This window comes from Alosa alosa, chromosome 9 (assembly GCF_017589495.1).
Source record: "Alosa alosa isolate M-15738 ecotype Scorff River chromosome 9, AALO_Geno_1.1, whole genome shotgun sequence".
In the NCBI taxonomy this organism is placed as follows: Eukaryota; Metazoa; Chordata; class Actinopteri; order Clupeiformes; family Clupeidae; genus Alosa; species Alosa alosa.
In genome coordinates this window covers 23,514,112-23,534,518 of record NC_063197.1, presented here as the reverse complement: position 1 = coordinate 23,534,518, position 20,407 = coordinate 23,514,112, and the positions used below count along the sequence as shown (strand labels likewise).

Genomic DNA, 20,407 nt, shown 5'->3' with positions numbered 1-20,407 from the left:
TTGTGATCAAATGCTGGGTGCTGTGCACAAAAGGGTTGTTCTGATGTTTCTTAATCAGCCATGGGTGTGTTTTGGGTGTAACATCCTTTAAACCAATGAGAATGACGTCTGTCATTCCCTTTAACAGGACGCAGCGCAACTTCAAACAGTGCATCGATATTTTGATAGTCAGCGGCGCATTTAAAGGAATCTGCTTGCACGTGAGACTGTATACAGGGATTCCACTAAACCTTGCTTAATAACTAAAACCTGTTTGTGACTAGCAGAGTATAGCCAGGTGCGCCGGGTGCACAATATGGCCCTTGTTAAAACATAAAATGGACATCTTGGTCACTGGCCAATGTGATATGTACAAAGTAAGATGATATTCCTGAGTGTAATGCAGAGAACATGTGTTCTGAAGAAAACAGCAACTGAATAACTTATGTGGTATTTTCATATTTTATTACAAAGTTTTATTTTAAAAAATTATGCAAGTCTTTGGTGCTACAAATACATAAGAAATAGTTTGAAATACATTCATTTTATGATCTAAAACAAATATACATTGCGTTCAGTAAATTACTGGCGTCCTTTGTCAGTGAACTGACTTGACCAAGGTTTTAATTCAACCTTAAGTGACCGTAAAGTGCTTTTACTTGCTGGTTAGCAACGCCCAAGGCTTGGGGACATAGGTGAGTATACAAACTTACCGAGCATGCTCAAAAGACTTTGTAAAAATTAGAGGGAAGAAGTACTTCTCATTGAACAATAGTAACATATATCCTGTTTAACAAGACTTTATAATCCATACAACGTAGCTACAAAACAACCAAACATAAACAAATAAAACGGAGCATTAATTAACAGTTAATTTACCCGGCTTCAGCAATTGCTCAAATACTTTCATCCTAAGGCAAAAATTAACCATAATCATCTTGACAGGACAAATAGCAGCAAAGTCAGAGAGAGTAACATTCCTGATAAGGTGTGTGATTGACCCCCAGAGCTTTGTGGAAGAGGGGGGCAGTCTGTGTAAGGCTCTAGGCAAGCAGCATAGGCCATTGCATGGGCAATGTAGTTCTGTTCCTGTACCCCATGGAAAAGGTGAGCCATGGGGCCTTTGGCATATATGGCGACATCCTCCCCACCATGGGTTTCTGCATCCAGTGGCACAGCAGACTGTTGCATGTACTCCTCATCAACTAGGAGACAGACAGAGAGAGTATAAGGGTGCTTTCACACCTGGCTCTTTGAATCGTAACATGGAACGTTTTCCCCAAAGATCGGTTTGATTGGGCAATATGGAAGCTACAATCGCACTCTGTTTCGGAACAAAACAAACCGACTGAGATCGCTTGGAGGAGGTGGTCCATCTAGGAGTAGAGCTAGCCTATGGTTTGAATTTCAAGTGGATGTCTTTAAGGCTAACTTTACCGGTGTTATGTGCGAGAACGGGAGAGATAAGCCTAGAGACTTTGGACACGCACAAGCACATATATGGAGCTCTTAATAAAGTAAATGTGGGGTTAAGTGTTAGGTAACTGCGGGATAGTGTCTTCAGCTGTCAAACGTGACCAATCCGGAAACAATTTAATCGTGTGTGGGTTTGTTTGTAGACAAAAGTTTAATCTCACGTGGGTTTGTTATATCATTTGTTCCGATATAAATGATATAACTGGTAGAACAGGACACCTTCACCTGCTTGGAGAGGGAGGACTATACAATTAGGCCCAACCTCTTAATTTCTGAAAAAGAAGCATTAAAGCAACTAATGTCAGACAATGATATCGTTATTAAACCTGCAGACAAGGGTGGCTCTATTGTGATCCAGGACAAGTCGTCTTATGTTGCAGAGATTGAGAGACAACTCCTTGATGGAAATGCATACATGCGTCTATCTGCTGATCCAACCATGAAATTTAACAATGAGATAAAGTCTAAATTGAAAAAAGCACTTTGTGAGTCATTTATTGATGATAAGGAGTATAAATATTTGTTACAGATTAACCCGGTAAAACCAGTCATTTACACTCTTCCAAAAATCCACAAGAGGCTGGACAATCCACCTGGCCGCCCGATTGTGTCGGGTAATCAATCTGTAACAGAACCTCTCTCACAGTACATTGATTATCACATTAAGGAAATAGTCTACAACCTGCCCTCCTTTCTGAAGGATACGACTGACTTCTTAAACAAATTGGCTAGCATAGGAGAGGTAAATGCATCGGATATGTTATGTACCATGGATGTGACTAGTCTGTATACGAACATTCCACACACAGATGGTTTAGCATCCTTAAGATACTATCTAGAGACTCACCAAGTGCCACATACTGACTTTTTAATCTCATTGGCCACTGATGTCCTGACCAAAAATTATTTTGTTTCAGAATAAATTCTATTTGCAGACACAGGGCACAGCAATGGGTTCGCCAATGGCACCCAATTACGCAAACCTGTTTATGGGAAAATTTGAGCAGGATTTTATTTACTCAGATAATCCATTCAAGAAACATCTGAAAGTCTGGTACAGGTATATTGATGACGTATTTTTTATATGGAAAGGGACACAAGAGGAGTTGGAAGCTTTTAACATTTATGCCAACACTAGACTGCTGTCCATACAGTTTACCTCAAACTCTGACCACAAAGCCATAGCCTTTTTGGATGTACTGGTCAGGAAGGAGGACACCTCATTACACACTGAGATCTACCGAAAAGACACAGATCGCAATGCGTTACTGGATTACCGGAGTTTCCACCTGCCAGCACTGAAACGCAGTCTACCTTATAGTCAATTACTAAGAGTACGCTGCATTTGTGACAGCGATGAGGCTTTTGAAAGACAAGCAGGAGAGATATGCCAAAGATTTTCACACAGGGGATATAACAGTACATTACTACAGGGTTGTCTTGAGCGTGTGCGCAACACCCAACGCACTAACGTAATAACTTCTAGAGCACATAGACCGACCACAAGCACAAACACTCCAATCACTTTTGTGTCGACCTATGGAAACATATCTAATACATTGAAACACATTGTACAACGTCATTGGCATATGTTAAGTAGTGATCCAACAATTGGTCATGTTTTTTCAAGATCCCCCGATTCTGCTACAAAAGAGCATCCAATCTAAGAGACCCCATAGTCAGTCATATCTCCTGCTCCAAGCCCGCCACGTCTTTTCGCTTAAAAATCCCAGGCGGCAACTTCAAGTGTTTTAATTGTGTAACGTGCAACTTTATGCTGACTGAAAAATCGTTTACACATCCAAGCACCCACAGGACGTTCAAAGTAAAAGGCAGAATTACCTGCTTAACCTCTTTTGTTGTGTACCTGTTGACGTGCCCTTGTGGGCTATTGTATGTGGGTAAAACAAAACGTCAATTAAAAACCAGAATCTGTGAGCATAAGTCGAACATCAGAAAGAATGACGAAAAATCGTCAGTTGCAAAACATTTTAATTCTGCAGGTCATGATGTTAACTCACTCAGGTTTATGGGCCTGGAGACTGTCAATCAGCCTAATAGAGGAGGGGACCGTGAGAACCGCCTTCTACAGAGGGAGGCGTGGTATATATTTAACTTGAATACATGCACACCTAATGGAATGAATGAAGACTTATCTTTGACTTGTTTCTTGTAAAAATGTCTTTTGTAAAAATGTCTTTTGTAAAAATGTTTTTTGTAAAAGTGCTATTGGTGTAAATGGCCTGTGCATGATGTGATTCTATTAACAGAAGAAGCAATGAACCATTTTAATTAAATTATTGTATGGGATGACACTGCATCACCATTGGTTGATTACGTGGGAGTGTATGTGGGTGTGGGTATAAATAAGTGAGGTTGTATATGTATCCACTTGAGCACACTGAGGAAGGCGCTAAGCCGAAACGCGTCTGTGCAATAAAACACATATATGCAAAGTGTGGTCTTTTTTAACATTTAAGTTTGGCCAAGCACTCTCAAACTGAGTGAAGCCTGCTCCTACCATATACTTTATCCGATATAAATGCTGCCATGTGAACACAAACGAACCCAGGACAATGGAGAAAAACTGAATTGATTCAGCCCATGATTCGTAACAAAATAGGTATGAAAGCGCCCTAAGAGAGTAGTATAGTCAGGGTTTTTCCTGTATAGAGAATTGTCAGGCGGGTACCTCAATCTAATTTTCGTGCTGGCTCCTGACAAATTTCTAGTGCTTGGTTGTACTAGTATTAGTACTTTCTAGTACATGTGCTAATTCTAGTACTAGTACTAATGTGGGACAATTTTAAATATGGGACAATTTTACTGATGCAATACAGTTCATTTGTTAGACTGAAAGTTGCCTAGGTCTAATTCACAGCCACAAGTGGAAGATACCAGTGGAGGAGAAAATCTGAACGCCAGTGAGGATCAGAGTGTGAGAGAGTCTAGAGTACAAAGTCTTTAGTAGTGTAGGCCTATTAATGAGTGTATCAACGCTTACACGTTTACATGATTCTAGCATCACTTTTTATTACAGTGCATGAAAATGCACTGTCCTGTTATCCGAAGTCTTCTTCTTCTTCCCACCAAATTTCTGCGTCTAATTCAGATTCAACCGTTTAACGTAGAAACTTCGTTCAAACTTTGTAACGTAGGTCTTGAAAAGGAGACTTGAGGAATGTATTTTTCACTTTTGTAAACTTTATACTTTTTGAGATATTAATAAAAAACAAGCTTATTTTTCCCCATAGACTTTGTATGAGGACTATGACATCATAATGGGCTAATTAACTTGATTTGCACCTGTATCAACTTCCAGCTGCTCAACTAGGTCCCATCAAAAAGCTAGTTAAACTGATTGCATCATGATTGCACCTGTATCAACTGCTTTCTGCTCAATTAGGCCAACTCTCTCTGTGTATCTCCATTCTACAAGGATACTGTATAAGGCACATTCCATCCAACTTTCTATCCATTCATCCTCTTCAAACCATTCACTCATCCACCCATTAAACTATCCCATCAACATCCATTAAACAATCTGCCTATCAACATTCATTCAACTTTCTGTCTATCAACATCCATTACACTATCTACATTTAACTTTTAAACTATATTCTCTGTCTCAGGCTTTAAACATACAATCTGGCAATACTATCACAAATCCTGTTCAACTATTTCCTCTGCCCACAACTGTTTCAAAATAAATGTCCTCACTACAATAATTCACTATTAAATAATTTAACTATTTAAACTACTCAACTATTTAACTGTTCAGCCATTTCAACTGTCAGTTGTTATCAACTATGACTTCTGCCAACTGTTATCAAATAAAAGTTTGTTTTGCATTTTATGTTAATATACAGTATGTTTATATTTTCATGCACTGGTAATTTCCTCGAAATTACACTTTCTAGTTCATCTTGTTCTCAAAAGCATAGGCTGAGTAGCTTTGACCATAGTTGTTGTTTTCATCATTTTGTCAACGCTGTCCCTGGTCGTTACCGCCTCAGCCTAATTTTTGCCCAGGAAAATCCCTGATAGTGTTTGTCAAAGCAAGCTAGAGAGGATCCTCTGAACATTATGCGTTGACACAGATGTACATTGTTTCACTTACAGTAGTCCACAGCCGTGACATTTCCTCTTGTCCCATTCTCATGCACATATCCTGGTCCGTTTGCATATAGGATACTTGTGTAAGGCAGCCTATCATCTGCCTTCTTTGGGGCAAGACCTGTAGAAAATCAGAGCAAAGTAAAGGAACCCACAGTACGGTCTAATAAATGACAAGGCAGAATGATGGATGAGCAGAATAATGGTACCTCGGAGCACATTCCAAAAGAGTAGAGTGCATACCAAAAATGGGGTTGCCCCGAGGGGTGTTTCCTCCAAAGGTGAAAACGTGGGAGTGGTCTGCGGTAACTACAGTGAGAGTCTCAGACTCCTTGGTGAGCTGCGATGCCCGGTGCACTGCTTTGTCAAACATCACCGTCTCTGTCAGAGCCAATTTTGCCACACCATCATGGTGTCCGTGATCGATTCTCCCTCTTGGGAAATAAGAAGAAACATAGGATGAGGATGAGAAAGCCATATGAGAGCCCGATAAGCATGACATTTTTACATTATTGCACACACAAACATGAAGATGACGAAGAAGAGAGAGTAGAAGGATGAAGTAGATGACATGAAAAGACAAGTTACTTTTAAGGTGAAGTACTTCAATCTGTTTGCGGCTAAGTAATGGATACTTATCTTCTACGAAGAGAAAAAAGCCTTTGGGGTTCTTGCTAAGGATCTGGATGGCCTTCTCTGTCATATCCACAATGGAAGGGTCTCGTGTTCGATTGCGGAACATCTCAAACCTCATATCCTTTGCCTCAAAGAGACCTGATAGGATGGAGAGATCTTATTTGGGTCAGCAGCAGAGCCACGATTTATAACTGCAGTATGCCTTTCATCCCTCTTTCTCTCTGTACATTTTTGATGTTGAATAAAATGTTAATGTTTTGGGCAGTATTGTCGGTCGGATGTTAGGTCTGAAGCCTCATGTTGGTATTTTCACTAGGGCTGTCAAAATAACACGTTAATTTCGATTAATTAATTACAGAAAGAATAACACGACATTTGACCCAGTGCAGTCTGCCTCAAGTGACTGAAGGAGGCAGATGAGAAAGCACTGCCTGGTCCTGTGAATGAAACGTTTAAAAAAACGCCCATACTCCTGTTGACAGGAGCATCATTCTCTACTATTTCTACTGGAAGATAGGAGTGTGTCAAGTCTGAAGTATCACCTCAATGCAAAGCAATCCGGAGATACGAGTTAGCACACCTCTTGATGATAATAATGCTAGCCGCAGCCTTGTCAAAGTTAACTTTGCAAACATATTGTTTACTTAGCCTATGACCGACTAACTAGCTAACAGTCGAACTCCCTTACTCAATTGACTACATTTGTTGCACACTTGAAACAAAATATCTAGTATGTTGAAGGTGGTTACATTTATTTCCATTCCAATAACTTCACACATTACATTTCCGTTCGCACTTACATTTTTTACTGCAGAAATAGTAGAGAATTTAACAGCCCTAAAAATAAGCTATATCCATAGCTGTAAGAACAAACTTGTTTATCCTTGTTCATCCTAGTAACAACCAATTAAGTCACACCGGCCATCATGTCATCAAGTTGTGAGCACAACTTCTCTTGTTTACAGAATCAAAATGACAGAGCTTCTAATGCTTAGCCATAGCTTAAAGCTGTTGTATATGAAAAGCGAGCCTACCAATAGCCCTGCTAACCCCTGTGGACTGTTGGCTATAGTTTAGGCCATAGACTGTATATATAGTTCTATATATACAGTCTATGGTTTAGGCGATCACCGTGGTAAAGTTGGTTTTATATTGGACGTTGGATATTCGACACATTCGAAAAATCTATTTAGCACTGACTATAAGGGTCGAGTTTGTGTCAAACCAACTTTAATGTGTTTGAACAAGGCCTGCCTATATTACACAACGCTTCTTTTGTCCAAAAACCCATGTTTTGATTTTATGAATTTTTTATGCTGATAAAAGATTTCAATCTATTATGCGGCTTCACCTTTTGATACTAAAACACATCTCCTGAACTCGGCTTACTGCCCTTTCTAGTACACAAAGCTCCTTTTCCCCTAAAACATACTCTTTGATTTTATACAATTTTTAATGTTAAATGTTTCAAATCTATTATGCGGCTTGCCCTTTTGACCTACCCATGTCAAAACTCATCTGGTGAACTCGGATTACTGCTCTATATAGTACACAAAGCTTCTTTTTCCCAAAAACCCATTCTTTGATTTTTATAAATATTTTTAATGTAAAATGCTTTAAATGCTTTAAATCTATTATGCGGCTTGACCTTTTCACCTACCCATGTCAAAACACATCTGTTGCACTCAGCTAACTGCCCTTCATAGTGCACAAAGCTTCTTTTTTCTAAAAACTCACTCTTTGATTTTATATTAATATTTTACTATTCAAAAATGCTATAAATCTATTATGCGGCTTGACCTTTTGACCTACCCAAGTCAAAGCGCATCTATTGCACTCAGGTACCTGCCCTACATAGTACACAAAGCTTATTTTTTTCAAAAACTCATTCTTTGATTTTATATAAATTTTTTACTATTCAAAAATGCTATAAATCTATTATGCGACTTCCACTTTCGACCTACCCATGTTAAAACGCATCTGTTACACTCAGCTAACTGCCCTTCATAGTACACAAAGCTTCTTTTTTCCAAAAACTCCAACGTCCAACTCCAACGTCCAACATAAAACCAACTTTACCACGGTTAGGCGATCTACTGAAAATTGACATGCAACTCCACACAAATACAGAAATGATCATTAATCGACATTAATTTATGCATAGATTTACTCATGATTTAGGCTATAGTATGCCTATTGTGAATTGTGTTGTGATGGTTTGCCATTTTAAAAAGTTTTTCCCAGAAAAAGGTTTTGGAAACACTGTTCTAGAATATATCTTAGGATCATAGTCTGCCACAACATTATTATTCAATCCAAATAGCATTCTCAGGTGAATATTATTATGGCAAAAGTAAAGGATAATTATTTTTTTCAGTCGTGTGGTTAAAAGTATTTTTAAATAATCTGTTTACCCATGAGGCAGTCTGTGGTTTTCACATCCACCGCATCAAACTGGTCCTTGTGCCAAACATACTGAGCATTCTTTCCCTAATACAAATCATAAGAGTGAAAATCCATGGGTTGTGTACCTCTGCATATGGGAGAGGACATTGATATGATATTGATGTGATCAGTAAAAAATGACTTGAAAAGAGTAAGCTTAAATAATTAAAGTTATGAAAGTTCTCTCAGGAAGTACCCTCCGGGCATTTAGCCATATGTTGATGAGGTTCTTCTTGTCTTTGCGATCGCCCTTCCGTGAGGATGATGTAGGGTACTCTGGGTCTGGGGTGCCTTTTGGAGACATGTACATACGACCCCCACCAAGAATCACCTATGACAGACAGACATCAGTTTTTACAGTTAACAGTTATAGAGAACTGACATTGGCAGATGCACATACTGTACCATTGCAAACATGTAACCATGTGCTAACTAAATGTGCAGTTTAAGAAGCTAAAAAGTGAAAAAGCTTTCAAGTAACCTAGCTGCAGTAGACTAATGAAAAGAAATCTGTTTAAGTCTAGAAATATAAGGCTGACAATAAGTAATATAGGTCATTGTAGAGCCAGAGATACGCTTTTTATATCTGGCATGGTATCTTGAACTTCGATAAATGACTGGATTGGTCTCTACGTATCTACTGACCTATAGTGTTACTTATCTGTTAAGCAAATAGCCTGTATAATAAAAATATCAATGAAGATTCCACGAAACACTCTGTGATTATGCTTGTTATGCAACTTGGAATGTCGTATTTGGCTGACAAAAATAATAAAAAAATGACACTTTATTTTTTATTTGATTTTGCTATCAAAACCATTATTTCATTAAACTGGCATTTGCTCCATAGCACATCTATAACGGGTGTACATGTCAGTGCTGCAAAGTACATGCTCCCTATATAACCTTTCAGAGGTAACATCCCTCATAGGACAACCTTCAGACAGCAATGAACAGCACAGGGTGGAGACCTCAGTGACAAAGAGAGATAACACTCTTTCACAAACACACACACACACACACACACACACACACACATACACACATACACACACACACACACACACAACAAACATCCTGATGATGATATTCAGATACAAATGAATTGTACAGATCCTACAGTAATTGGCAACAGTTCTGATAACTGTGACAACTAAGTGCCTTACATCAATGTCTGTGTTGGTGACCAGCTGTGTGGCAATGTCTGTGCAGCCCTGCTGGCGAGCACTAGGGGGCAGATCTGCGTCGCTGTACCAGCTGCGGCTCACAGAGTGTGCGTAGGCGGCAGCAGGGGAGGCGTGTTGGACACGGGTGGTGGTCACAATGCCCACAGACTTCCCTTAAACACACACACAGACACAGGGCATACATGGAGCATTACTAAACATACATACAGAACATATGGAAAGACAGCCACACACACACATGGACACACACAGATGTATGGCTCCCAGGGGCCACACATGTGCAGACAAACCACAGACAAACACTCATTCATTCATAGTCTGCCAAAGGGAAGCTATTAGAAACAAGTAGTATGGGGCTCTTTTAATGTGGCAGGACTTCAGCCGTAGACACCAGCAGTGACATGTTGTAGACTGCCCTAGTTTTCTGTGTACAATTTTTACACAAATCACTTATGAAAGTGTAGTTTACTGAAAATAGCATCATGGAGTCTACCAGTAAACATTTTGTGTTAAAAAGATAACCATGTTATCACTGTCTTTCGAAAATTGACCTTTGATTTCTGGCTGCTGACTTTAAACATATGGGAAGAGAAAGTACTATTATGCCAGCGTCATCTACTTTGCATTACCGTGATAACCATTACATATGCAGTCCGGTTGAATTTATGTGTTTTTGATTGTGTGGATACATATGTGTATGTGTGTCAGTGTGTATCTAGGTGTGTGTGTGTGTGTGTGTGCTATATAAATAAACTTGACTTGAGTGTTAGATAGATAGATAGATAGATAGATAGATAGATAGATAGATAGATAGATAGATAGATAGATAGATAGATAGATAGATACTTTATTGATCCCCAAGGGGAAATTCAAGTTTAAAATTTGTGCATGCGCATGTGTGCGTGCGTACAAAATAGACATACCTTGTGCTTTAGCACGGTGTAGAACAGAGAAAACCTCATTGCCAAAAGTGCTGTTGCAATCGTAGGCAACCGCATTGGCATTTAGGCCCACAGTCTTGGCATTGGCCTTCACACCACAGTGATAGGCAGTGGCTGTGCTTGCACTGTCGGCTACTTGCCTATCCACGCTGTACGTCTGTTGAACAGTTTACATAGTGGAGACAACATGATAATGATATTCAGAGTGCCTTGTGAAATAGAAATACACAATTTGTGTTGAGATATTGGTCATGAGAAACACTATTGTCAATATTATAGTATATACATTTGTTGTGATTGGGTGCACTCTGGTCTATTTATTTAGCTGTTGTAATGGAAAACCATTTCTGAGGTCTAAATGCATTTTATGCTCTCAGTTAAATCAGTGTCTTTCCTTGTGCATTATATTATAACACTATCCTGAACTCCTACACACGTTTAACTCCAACCAAATCGGTGTGTATGTGTGTGTGTTTGTTGTGTAGAGAGTGGTATTTGTGGTGGTGTAGGTAGCATAAGCAGGCTGTGTGTGTGTGTGTGTGTGTATGCACACGTGTGTATGTGTGGGTTGGCAGACCTTGGACAGGGCGAGGTAGGGGAAGCTGTCCATGGCAAGAACGGTCTCCTCTCCGGAGCGGCCCTTCATCTGACCCTTCAGGATGCGTGCAGCAGACACGGTGGAGACACCCATACCTGAGACACACACAACCTCCATAACCACCATAGTTACGCCACCAGTGCACTGACATGCACATTTTCACCAATGCAAAGTACAACTGCCAAGTGGTAGCAAGGAATGATCTAGATTAAGGTGCGTTGCCTTGTAAAGATGCCGCTGATATAGATAAAGACAGGCTAATCACGTTTAATTGCTCTAATAACATACAGTATGCACTTGTGCTGTTATTATGAGTGAAGTTATTCAACTTAACTTATAATTAAGTTGTGTTGTAAAAGCTAACTTGTAAAATATCTGTTGTACTGATAAAGCTTGACATTCCTCCTTGATTACTGCTGTTTAAACCCCTTGTCGAAAGTCACGTGTCCTCTCTCAAAAGCATGCTCCTGATTATTTATTTACGAACTGCCCTGTGACAGTCCATTTGCTACATTTATTATCATTCAGTCTCTTCTCCGCTCGTCATTAGTAAACTGCGGTTTGCCTTACCATCTCCAAGGAAGAGGATGAGATTCTTGGCGCGGTGAGCTTGGGGTTGCAGGCGGAGAGCTGCTTCCAGAGATCCTCTGGCCTGGGCATTCCAGTACTCTGGCTCCTTATCCAACTCGGCTGCTTGGAGCAAACAGTCAAACAGTGACAGAAAGAAGTGAAATGTTTCACTTTGTAAATCTTTCCTTTGCCCCCCCCCCCATCTGTTTTGCTACTTCTTCCCTCCCATGCTGTGTAGAAAACTTGTCCTGACAAGAGCGTGGAGGCAGCATGAATGAAGAGTTCTGTAACACAAGCAGCGACAGTTCCTGTGGTTCAGCAGCAAGGAGCTTCAGAACAGAATCTCCAAACACCCTCCCCTCTAACATTCCAAAAACAATGGAAAGGTACACAGTAGTCCATACCACCAGACATGTCTCAGTAGACAACACACAAACACCAGGCCACCGCACTCCCAAAAATACAGAGGTTCCCTGGAACCGGGAGTCTTTCCAGTTAGCACGAACACGAGCGCCGACACCCACACAATGGAGCTGCTGTGTTCTCACCTTGGGCCTCCATGTCACAGCTGCTGCCGGGCAGGACAAGCAGGAGGAGGAGAGAGGGGAGGAGGTGGAGGACTTGAAGGGCCAGGGGGTAGTGGTGCTGGTGAGTCCTGGGGGCCTGCTGTCGGGGTGCTTGCATCCTGCTGAACTGGAGAGGAGAGGAGTGTCTCCTCCGACCTCCGGCGCTGGCTTTTTAAAGCCAGGGTGTGTTGCAAGAGAGGTGCCCAAGCCAGCTTATAGGCTCACGAAAGAGAGAAGAGGAAACGAGAGGACCACACAAGGACTGGAGGAGCCCCCTCATTTTGTTCTTTTGATTTTTCCCAGGCAGCCCTTTTGTTTTAAAGAGTGTCCCCCCCTCCACACACAGTCTCTCTCTTTCTCTTTCCTCTCTCTCTCTCTCTTTTTTCTCTCTCTCTCTCTTTCCTCTCCAGCCCAAAAGGGTGTTATTGAAATTGAAGTGACCCTTTGATGTGGCAAAGGGCTCTAATGCATACTTTTATGCACAAGTTAAATTCATGGAAAAAAGGCTGCGCACGTTTGTGTTGGCATGAAATATAATTTCAGTCATAATGTTTCTCTTTTTTTATTTCTTTTTCATAGAGAAAGTTTGAGCGAGTTGGAAAGCCAGGTCTCTTTTTCTTGGGTTATTTACCACGAATTCACCATGATCACATGGGCCAATATTTCCGTCCACTCTGGCTCCAGTGAAAGATCTTGTGCCTACTAACCCAGTAAACTTGGATGGATTTGGTGGGAAGTAAAATGAGTTGCATTTTTCTTCTGTGAGGTAGTGGAGACATACAAGCTATAAAAATGGCTTTTCCCCTCCTAAAAACAATAGTGTACGTGTGAAACCAGGAATATTACTATTCTGAGTCCATTTGTACTGTAGCTACTGAAATTCTTGGCTTTTATTATCACACTTCAAGAGATGAAGGAGAAAGGAAGTGAGAGAGAATGGAGGAGAGAGACCTTCAGGGCCACAGAGGATGAGGAGAAGAAGGAGAAATAATGCAGAGCAGTACAAAGAGGAAGATGTTGCCAAGAGAGGGACTGGAAATACTGTACCACTTCTCCAGTCATGTGTACCAAATCAAGCTGGTAATAAAAAGCGAAATGAGAGTCTTCGTCCCCTTAATGAGGCCTCACATGGTGTAGCCACACCACACACACACACCAGTATACAGTGGAAGGGGAAACCTGAGACTGGGAGAGTGGGATTGGCAGAGGCATGCCATTCCACTGTTTCAGGGGAGCAGCGTCACGCTAGGAGCCTAGGGACACACTGCTGGAGGATTATAGTAATGATGGCCCCTGGATATAGCAGTCTTACCTGTTGTCTTCATTTCCTTGGACCATTATTTTGTGGTCTAATCCTATCTTTAGTGGCTGTGTGAAAACTTTTGTTTTGGCAAATAGCTCTGAATTTTGCAGTATGATACAATCATTTGGTATCATGAGAAAGTCGCACGCTGTAGGGTGTAATTTATTAGGGAGTTTCGACCTGTTGTTCCAGACTTCATGTGAGACTATTATATAGTAATTATGTGTTTCTGTACCACAGTGAAATGATCCATAAACAGAATGCTATTTAAAAAAAAATCTCACATTGTTTTGCACGTAGAGTCAAGCAAAGTTCACTCAGTTTCTGCTATAGTGTAAACATATGCTATATTAATGGATCCAAGTTAAAAAGGGAATTCTAACAGATCATGTTTTTCACCCTATTTAGTTTCACACTTCAAAGAGAGAGAGAGTGAGATTGAAGACTGTTAAACATACAATCCCAGCCGAGGCCCCTGGCTGCCACTGTAAAGGTTTAGATTTGGTTGTCATATAAACAAAAATAAAGACATGAGTAATGCCATGAATACAAATGACTAATAAGATGCAGGACCATGCGTGACGTAAATCCTCTTTTCATCGAAACACTGAAATCTCAGGGCAGCACTGAAACTTGATGCTTGTAAAACAGGAAATGTTTACAGCTGCCAATGTCCTTGATGAGGGGACAATTACAAAGCAGCTGTAAAAAGCCTAACATCCCCCACAAAATAAGTACAGACAGTAACGGATCTCCACTTTAGCATCTAACATCAGACGTTAAAACAGAATGGAGCGATGCATTATGACTAGACGCCGCACTCCATTTAACAAGGTCATGCATATGAGGGGATGCCATAAAAAAGTCTTAGGGACATTACGCAACAGGTCTTTTATGGAATATCACTGCAACATAAATCAGAACCTTAAACCAGCTGTGCATCCACTATGACTAGAGATGGTGGATGGTGTACAAATAGGAAACAAAAGCCCAGGACAGAAGCCTTACCTGGCTCCTCAGTGGCCATTTCACTGGGAAGACTCCAGAATAGGAGTAGGGAGAGTGTGAGCCTTGTGTCCATGGTGATGTTCAGAGAGCCCTTGAGGTCCCTGCTTTACACCTTTCATGCATCCACCTCTGCAGCACTCCCCCAAAACCACCTCCTTCTTATTGGCCCCCTGAAACCCACAACAAACAATGGCTGGCAAGGTCTCTCACCTCAGGGGGATGCTCAGCTAATAGTCAACTTACGTAAAACAAATCGTAATTTTTGTTTAAGAGCCTTCTTGGCTCTGTCTTTTTATGATAATGAAAAGAATAACTAGGGGAAAAAAGCAGGACAGAAACCAAAAGAAACATACTATGCACCCTGCACTGCCACATATCAAAAATTAGTGAAAAGGCTTTGAAGTTGAGTTTGTTCCTCATTTGACACTTCTCACACTATACAGTATATCTGGGGCACTGCACCATTTTTTATTCTACTGACAATCAGTTGTCTTCTGTCTCATGACATTTGCTGTTTTCTGAAAATCTGCCTTTGAGAAGCGAAACTGAATATACTATGCACCCTGTGCAATAATATAGTATGTCTTCAGAAGTCGCCATCAATCCAAGAAGACAAGGTGGTATTTGCATCAGAGATGCATATGTTGACGCACCATTTTTTCCTTTTGTCTGGGAGAGACCAAGTTTGATCTCAGAATGGATGGACATCTCTGCCCACATCCAACAGTGCACTCCAGCCCAACCTGCATCTGCACTTCAAAAGAGTCTTTGATTCAGCCAGCAGTGTACTCTGAAGTGCACTTTTCCATGTCCTTGAAACAGACACAAAATAGCTGAATAAATGGCCCTCTGAATTTTTTTTCAGAACAATCAATAGAATTCGGACTGACAAAATCTGCCACAGTAGTTTAACTAGATCAGGTGTTTAAAGGAGCATTTCACTGCTGGGAAGATGAATGTGTATTTAAATTGGGTCATTTATGTAGCAGAAATGTGGAGTCATCATTGAAGTCAGTGCCTTCTTGATCGAGAAAAAGCCAAAAATGTGTTTTTGGCTCATGTGGATGAAAGCCAAAAACTCCCTGCCCTTCACTGTTCTTCGCTGCCCTACCAAGCCACTCCTCCAGGAAGTAGCCTAGGCCTAGGCTATAAGTACACAGAGACACTCATTAATGTAACATTATGGCATTACTAAGGATTCTAAAATTAAAACGATAATTGTTTTATGTTGCACTCAATCTTGCGGCCATATATCAACAGGTCCTGTTCCTCATAAAGACATTTTCAAAAATCGCTATTTTGTGAACGTTACCAGCACATCATTATTGCCTATTTGCATGAAAATCCCACATTTTACTAGCCTAGAAATCTAGACGCACCCTAGTGGCGGCAAATTAATTTGCTCAGCCTGTACGTCTAGTATCAAACCATAGGGATTTCTATTGGCTGACGCCGTGGACGTCATCCAATCACAGAGCTCTATTTTGTTAGAGAGTCTTAAGACGGGCTTAACAGGATGGCGACAGTCCTGCGACGGTGAACAATAAGGAAGGTGGCTATGGCGAATGAAGAGCTGTTGTTTGAATCGGCGTTGGCATCAACTTTGGAGGAGTTGGACTTGTGCTTTTCTTTGAAAGTTGAGCAACACAATGCACTTAAGTCATTCCTTTCGAAGAAGGATGTATTTGCCGTTTTGCAGACCGGATACGGATATGGTCATAGCGCTGGCCTATTGCATGCCTAGGCAGTTTGAAAGACAATTCTCTGCCCGCCCCTTGGATTAAGCGAGGTGAATGACTCGATTCCAGACTATACATTTCAATGATATAGGATGGCCCGCCAGGCTAACATTTTACATATTTTCATGTCAGATGCCCCGTGAATTGACAGAATATGTTAGCATATCTGACATTTAACTGATGTCCAGCAGTGGCGAAATGTAGGCCTAGGCTACTAATTGCATTAGTTGTGCCCGCTCTCAGCTCCAAAGAGAAAGGGATCCCGGCCGCCCCACCTCCTTCACCTTCTCATCTTCTGTATGTGAGACCTTCTCAGCAATAAGCACAGGCGCCAAAGTAGGCTATATTATTTAGGGTGTCCACTCCCCACACAGTGACATATGATGAACGATAGAAAACTGATTAACGCAAATGTGCCGCCCTCAGTGGCTGCCCATAGCCTGCTGCCCATATGAAAAACTGCCCCTGATTTGGGATGCTGTAAAATATAAGTTGTAGTATGTTTACATAGGTTAAACTACGTATGTTTAGCTTAAACTTTAGCCTATGTATATTTTGTCCACTATGCTTGTTTCATTCATCTGGACCATGAGGGAGGAATTAAACATTATATCGTCATCTTTTTCCCCAATTGGAATCACCATTTCTCTAATAGGCTACTCTAACGGAGAAACACTAAGGATAAGAAAATAAAACACATCCAACATGAATTTGAACTTTTAATTAAAAAGAAATATATGAAACATGTCAAACTTATTACAGTTCAACCTGAGCATCAACAGTTTCTTGATAGCGGCAGTAACGATAGGTTAGTGTCTGTTGGGAACCCTGAATCGGCTGATATTCCGAACACAGGCAGGCAAAACAAGACGATTGTCTTTCCCCAGTCTCTCGCCTTCGGGATCCTCCTAAAATATGTATCCAAGTCCATGTGTGGCGCAAAGCTATGGTGCTCTACATACTGCTGCTTCCTCAACCGATTTCGCGAGAGCACTGACACTACCAGTCCGCCCCAGCTCGAGCCGGCCTGGGCTCTTCCTGCTAACTGATAGGCAGGTCTTGCTGCAGGCCCCCGGTTTTCAATCATCCTCAACTGTTTCCTGTTTCTCACTGTATTGCGCCTCGTACAGGTTCACGAGCATCGGATTCGCACACCAGATCTTTAAGCTCCCCTTTTGTTAAATCAGTTTTAAAACTACCATCTGCCATCGTCGTTACTTATCTGCTTTTTCTGCAGAGCAAGAGCCTAGCCTGTTAGCTTAAGAAAGATGGCGGACACTATTACTAAATTCTGGGAGTGAGGTCTTCCATCCCCCATAAACAGTAAAAGAAAGCCCACCCCTTATGGGCGACTTGAAAACATGCAGAACTAGCGATGGCTTCTGGCCAAAAAATCCTCCAATGACACAAATTGACGATGTTTGCGTCATCGGAGGATTTTTTTTCCAGATAAAAATACAGATATCTCTCGTCTCATGGGGACAGGAGGGAGGGAAGCACAGTCATTCAAAAATACTACCGGGTTTCTACTGATACAAAGCTTAATGCTAATCGGTGAAGTGTCCCTTTAAATAAACAATTTTAAGATATATCAACATTGACTCCGCAGACATGACATTCCTGTCCTAACCAGAAGGCAGAAAATAAAATAAAAAATGTGAGGAAAGAAAGAGGCAGATAGATGGATAGGTAAAAGACAGAGTGTCTGAGGACTGGTGTTTTCTTTCCTGGGACAGATGACAGACACTTGCTCAGGACGCCTGAGAGGTATAGTCTTTCCCTTTCACTATCACTTGACCATGACGTTCCGACCTCCGGCTGGAGAGTGGCACACTGTGCTGCACTGAGGTGTCCCTTCGAGAGAGTCCCAAGCTTCTGTCAGCCCTGGGGTTTATTTTCCCAGAAAGCCACATTGGAGCCAGGATGTCAAACCCCCAGACTTTTGAGTTGGATCCAAAGACATTCTTCCATTCTGGATGCAACCACCTTGATCCTAAAGGTGTTGCCCAGACAGGGTACTGGTTTGGTGGTATAGAGCTCACAACCAACCCCCTTTTCCCCTTCCTCCAAAACCACAATGACTTTGCCCTTTCACAGAAACAGAGAAACATTCTTCCAAGCACACTAAACAGACAACTTAGGCAACCCCTTGGGAGTCACCAAGCGTGCAGACTACGGGAGGGCCAAGAGCAAAAGCGGAAGTTTCACTTTGTTTATCCGTTTCTATAGTAGCAAACAGCGACTAACAGGCTAATGGAGCTGAGATGTGCTTTCAATTAGATTCTGTCAGGAGATGTTGCAGCTTCAACCATGGCCACAGTAGCAAGTTTTAACATTCAATGTTTGCTTTTCAGTAACTGCAAACTTTCATAAGACAAATTAGGATTCTCCTCAAGACACATGCAAGAAACTGTAATACAAAGCCTATGATGTATTAAAAAAACACAAGATAAATGAAAAACATATTTAATTGATCATATCAGCAAGGCACTTGGTCTACTTGGACACTTGGTGTACTGGTTCTAACCAGTACACGTTTGCATACATTTTGTATCATAATAGCTGTCTTTCTAAGACCACACTCTGAGCTTCAATACACATAACATTATTAGGTTATGAGTTTCGGTTCTTATTAGCTTCCACTAGTGCCAGGATAGAAGACATTGCCTTTATCTAACCTTTCCTCACCTTCCAATATGATCAGTTTAAGCCAGCAGAAGAAATTGAAATGGCAATGAGCCTGTCTAATTATGTTAGATTTAGCCATGAAAGACACAATGGCCTTCTTCAAAGGACACCTGGGGCACAAGAAATGGCCTCTAAAAATTATACTATATTTGGCAGACTTACGATAGACTCAAATGTTACGCTGCTGGTTATTCAGTGATTTTCTATATATGTGTATGAAAGATATATGAAAGTTTGATTTATAAAAAAGAAATATAAGTATACATTATTCAAAACAAAAAGACATTCACAAAGATCATTGGCAATTTTGTGTCCCGCAAGACCTTTCTCCATGGATAATCCAAGTATACACTGTGCAGACACGGTACAGGGACTGGATATACAAAATGAAATTCCATGAGTTTGCCAGCGTCATTCACTGAGGCGTCATGACTCATGAAATAGCAGTAAGCAAAACCTCACAAAGGTAAAAAAAGACATTCAAATGGTCAATTCCAACAAACTGAAACTGCAGTTTCAGGAAAAAGATAAATTGTGGGTTTAGGGGGAATTTCTTTCATATGTGTGCAGCCGTTTGAATAGACTGATAGAAGCAACATGTCACCACAAGATTTGTTCTTTGCAGAAGATTTCTTTTCAGTTGGGCTTTATCTACAAAGCACTACTGATGATGGGTCGTGTGTATAGTCTCCCAAACACAGATGTGGCCTGGTGGGTCGGATACGATACCCTGCTCATGTTAATTCTAGTACATATCACATTATGTGTCATCAGTGTGTCACATTATGTGTCATTTTTGTTACCAGGAACTGTTGTAGTTGAAGGGGCTGGGAATCCTCTTAGAACACCCTAAGATAAATATCCTCCATACTCTGACTCTATCTGAAAATTCTTTAACACAAAGTAAACAAATATTTTTGGAAAGGGTCATACCTAAATGGCAGAAATTAGGTGGAAATGTGAAGCTAATAATGCTGTGGAGTCTCTTGTAAGTGTCAGGGATCACTTGCAGGTCATTGTCATATTGTCAGACACTGTCTTTAATCATTTTATGTATTTCTGAATACATAATAGCAAGTACTGGTTTTAAGTGTTGTCATGGGACTGGGATCAGTAAGGCATTCTCAGTAGAAATTAATTACCGGTACTCTTAAC

The 20,407-nt window shown here is 40.9% G+C and overlaps 1 protein-coding gene across 1 annotated transcript; it reads right to left on the bottom strand.

The window, feature by feature from the left end:
• Window positions 1-427: 427 nt before the first annotated feature.
• alpi.1 (alkaline phosphatase, intestinal, tandem duplicate 1) lies at window positions 428-12,626 on the bottom strand. Its single transcript, XM_048252476.1, has 11 exons — window positions 12,497-12,626; window positions 11,949-12,068; window positions 11,358-11,473; window positions 10,763-10,937; window positions 9,819-9,991; window positions 8,849-8,983; window positions 8,622-8,697; window positions 6,211-6,345; window positions 5,815-6,006; window positions 5,576-5,692; window positions 428-1,184 (listed from the first exon to the last, which is right to left on the bottom strand). Exons 1-11 carry the CDS (start codon window positions 12,507-12,509, stop codon window positions 913-915), a joined length of 1,524 nt encoding a protein of 507 aa, XP_048108433.1. The 5' UTR covers window positions 12,510-12,626; the 3' UTR covers window positions 428-912.
• Window positions 12,627-20,407: the final 7,781 nt, after the last annotated feature.

Bases quoted from the DNA above. Each gene is read 5' to 3' on its own strand.
- alpi.1 (XM_048252476.1), bottom strand. The intron at 8,698-8,848 runs GTACTTCCTGAG...GATTTGTATTAG, and splicing joins TATGGCTAAATGCCCGGAGG to GGAAAGAATGCTCAGTATGT. The intron at 1,185-5,575 runs GTAAGTGAAACA...TCTGTCTCCTAG, and splicing joins TGTCACGGCTGTGGACTACT to TTGATGAGGAGTACATGCAA.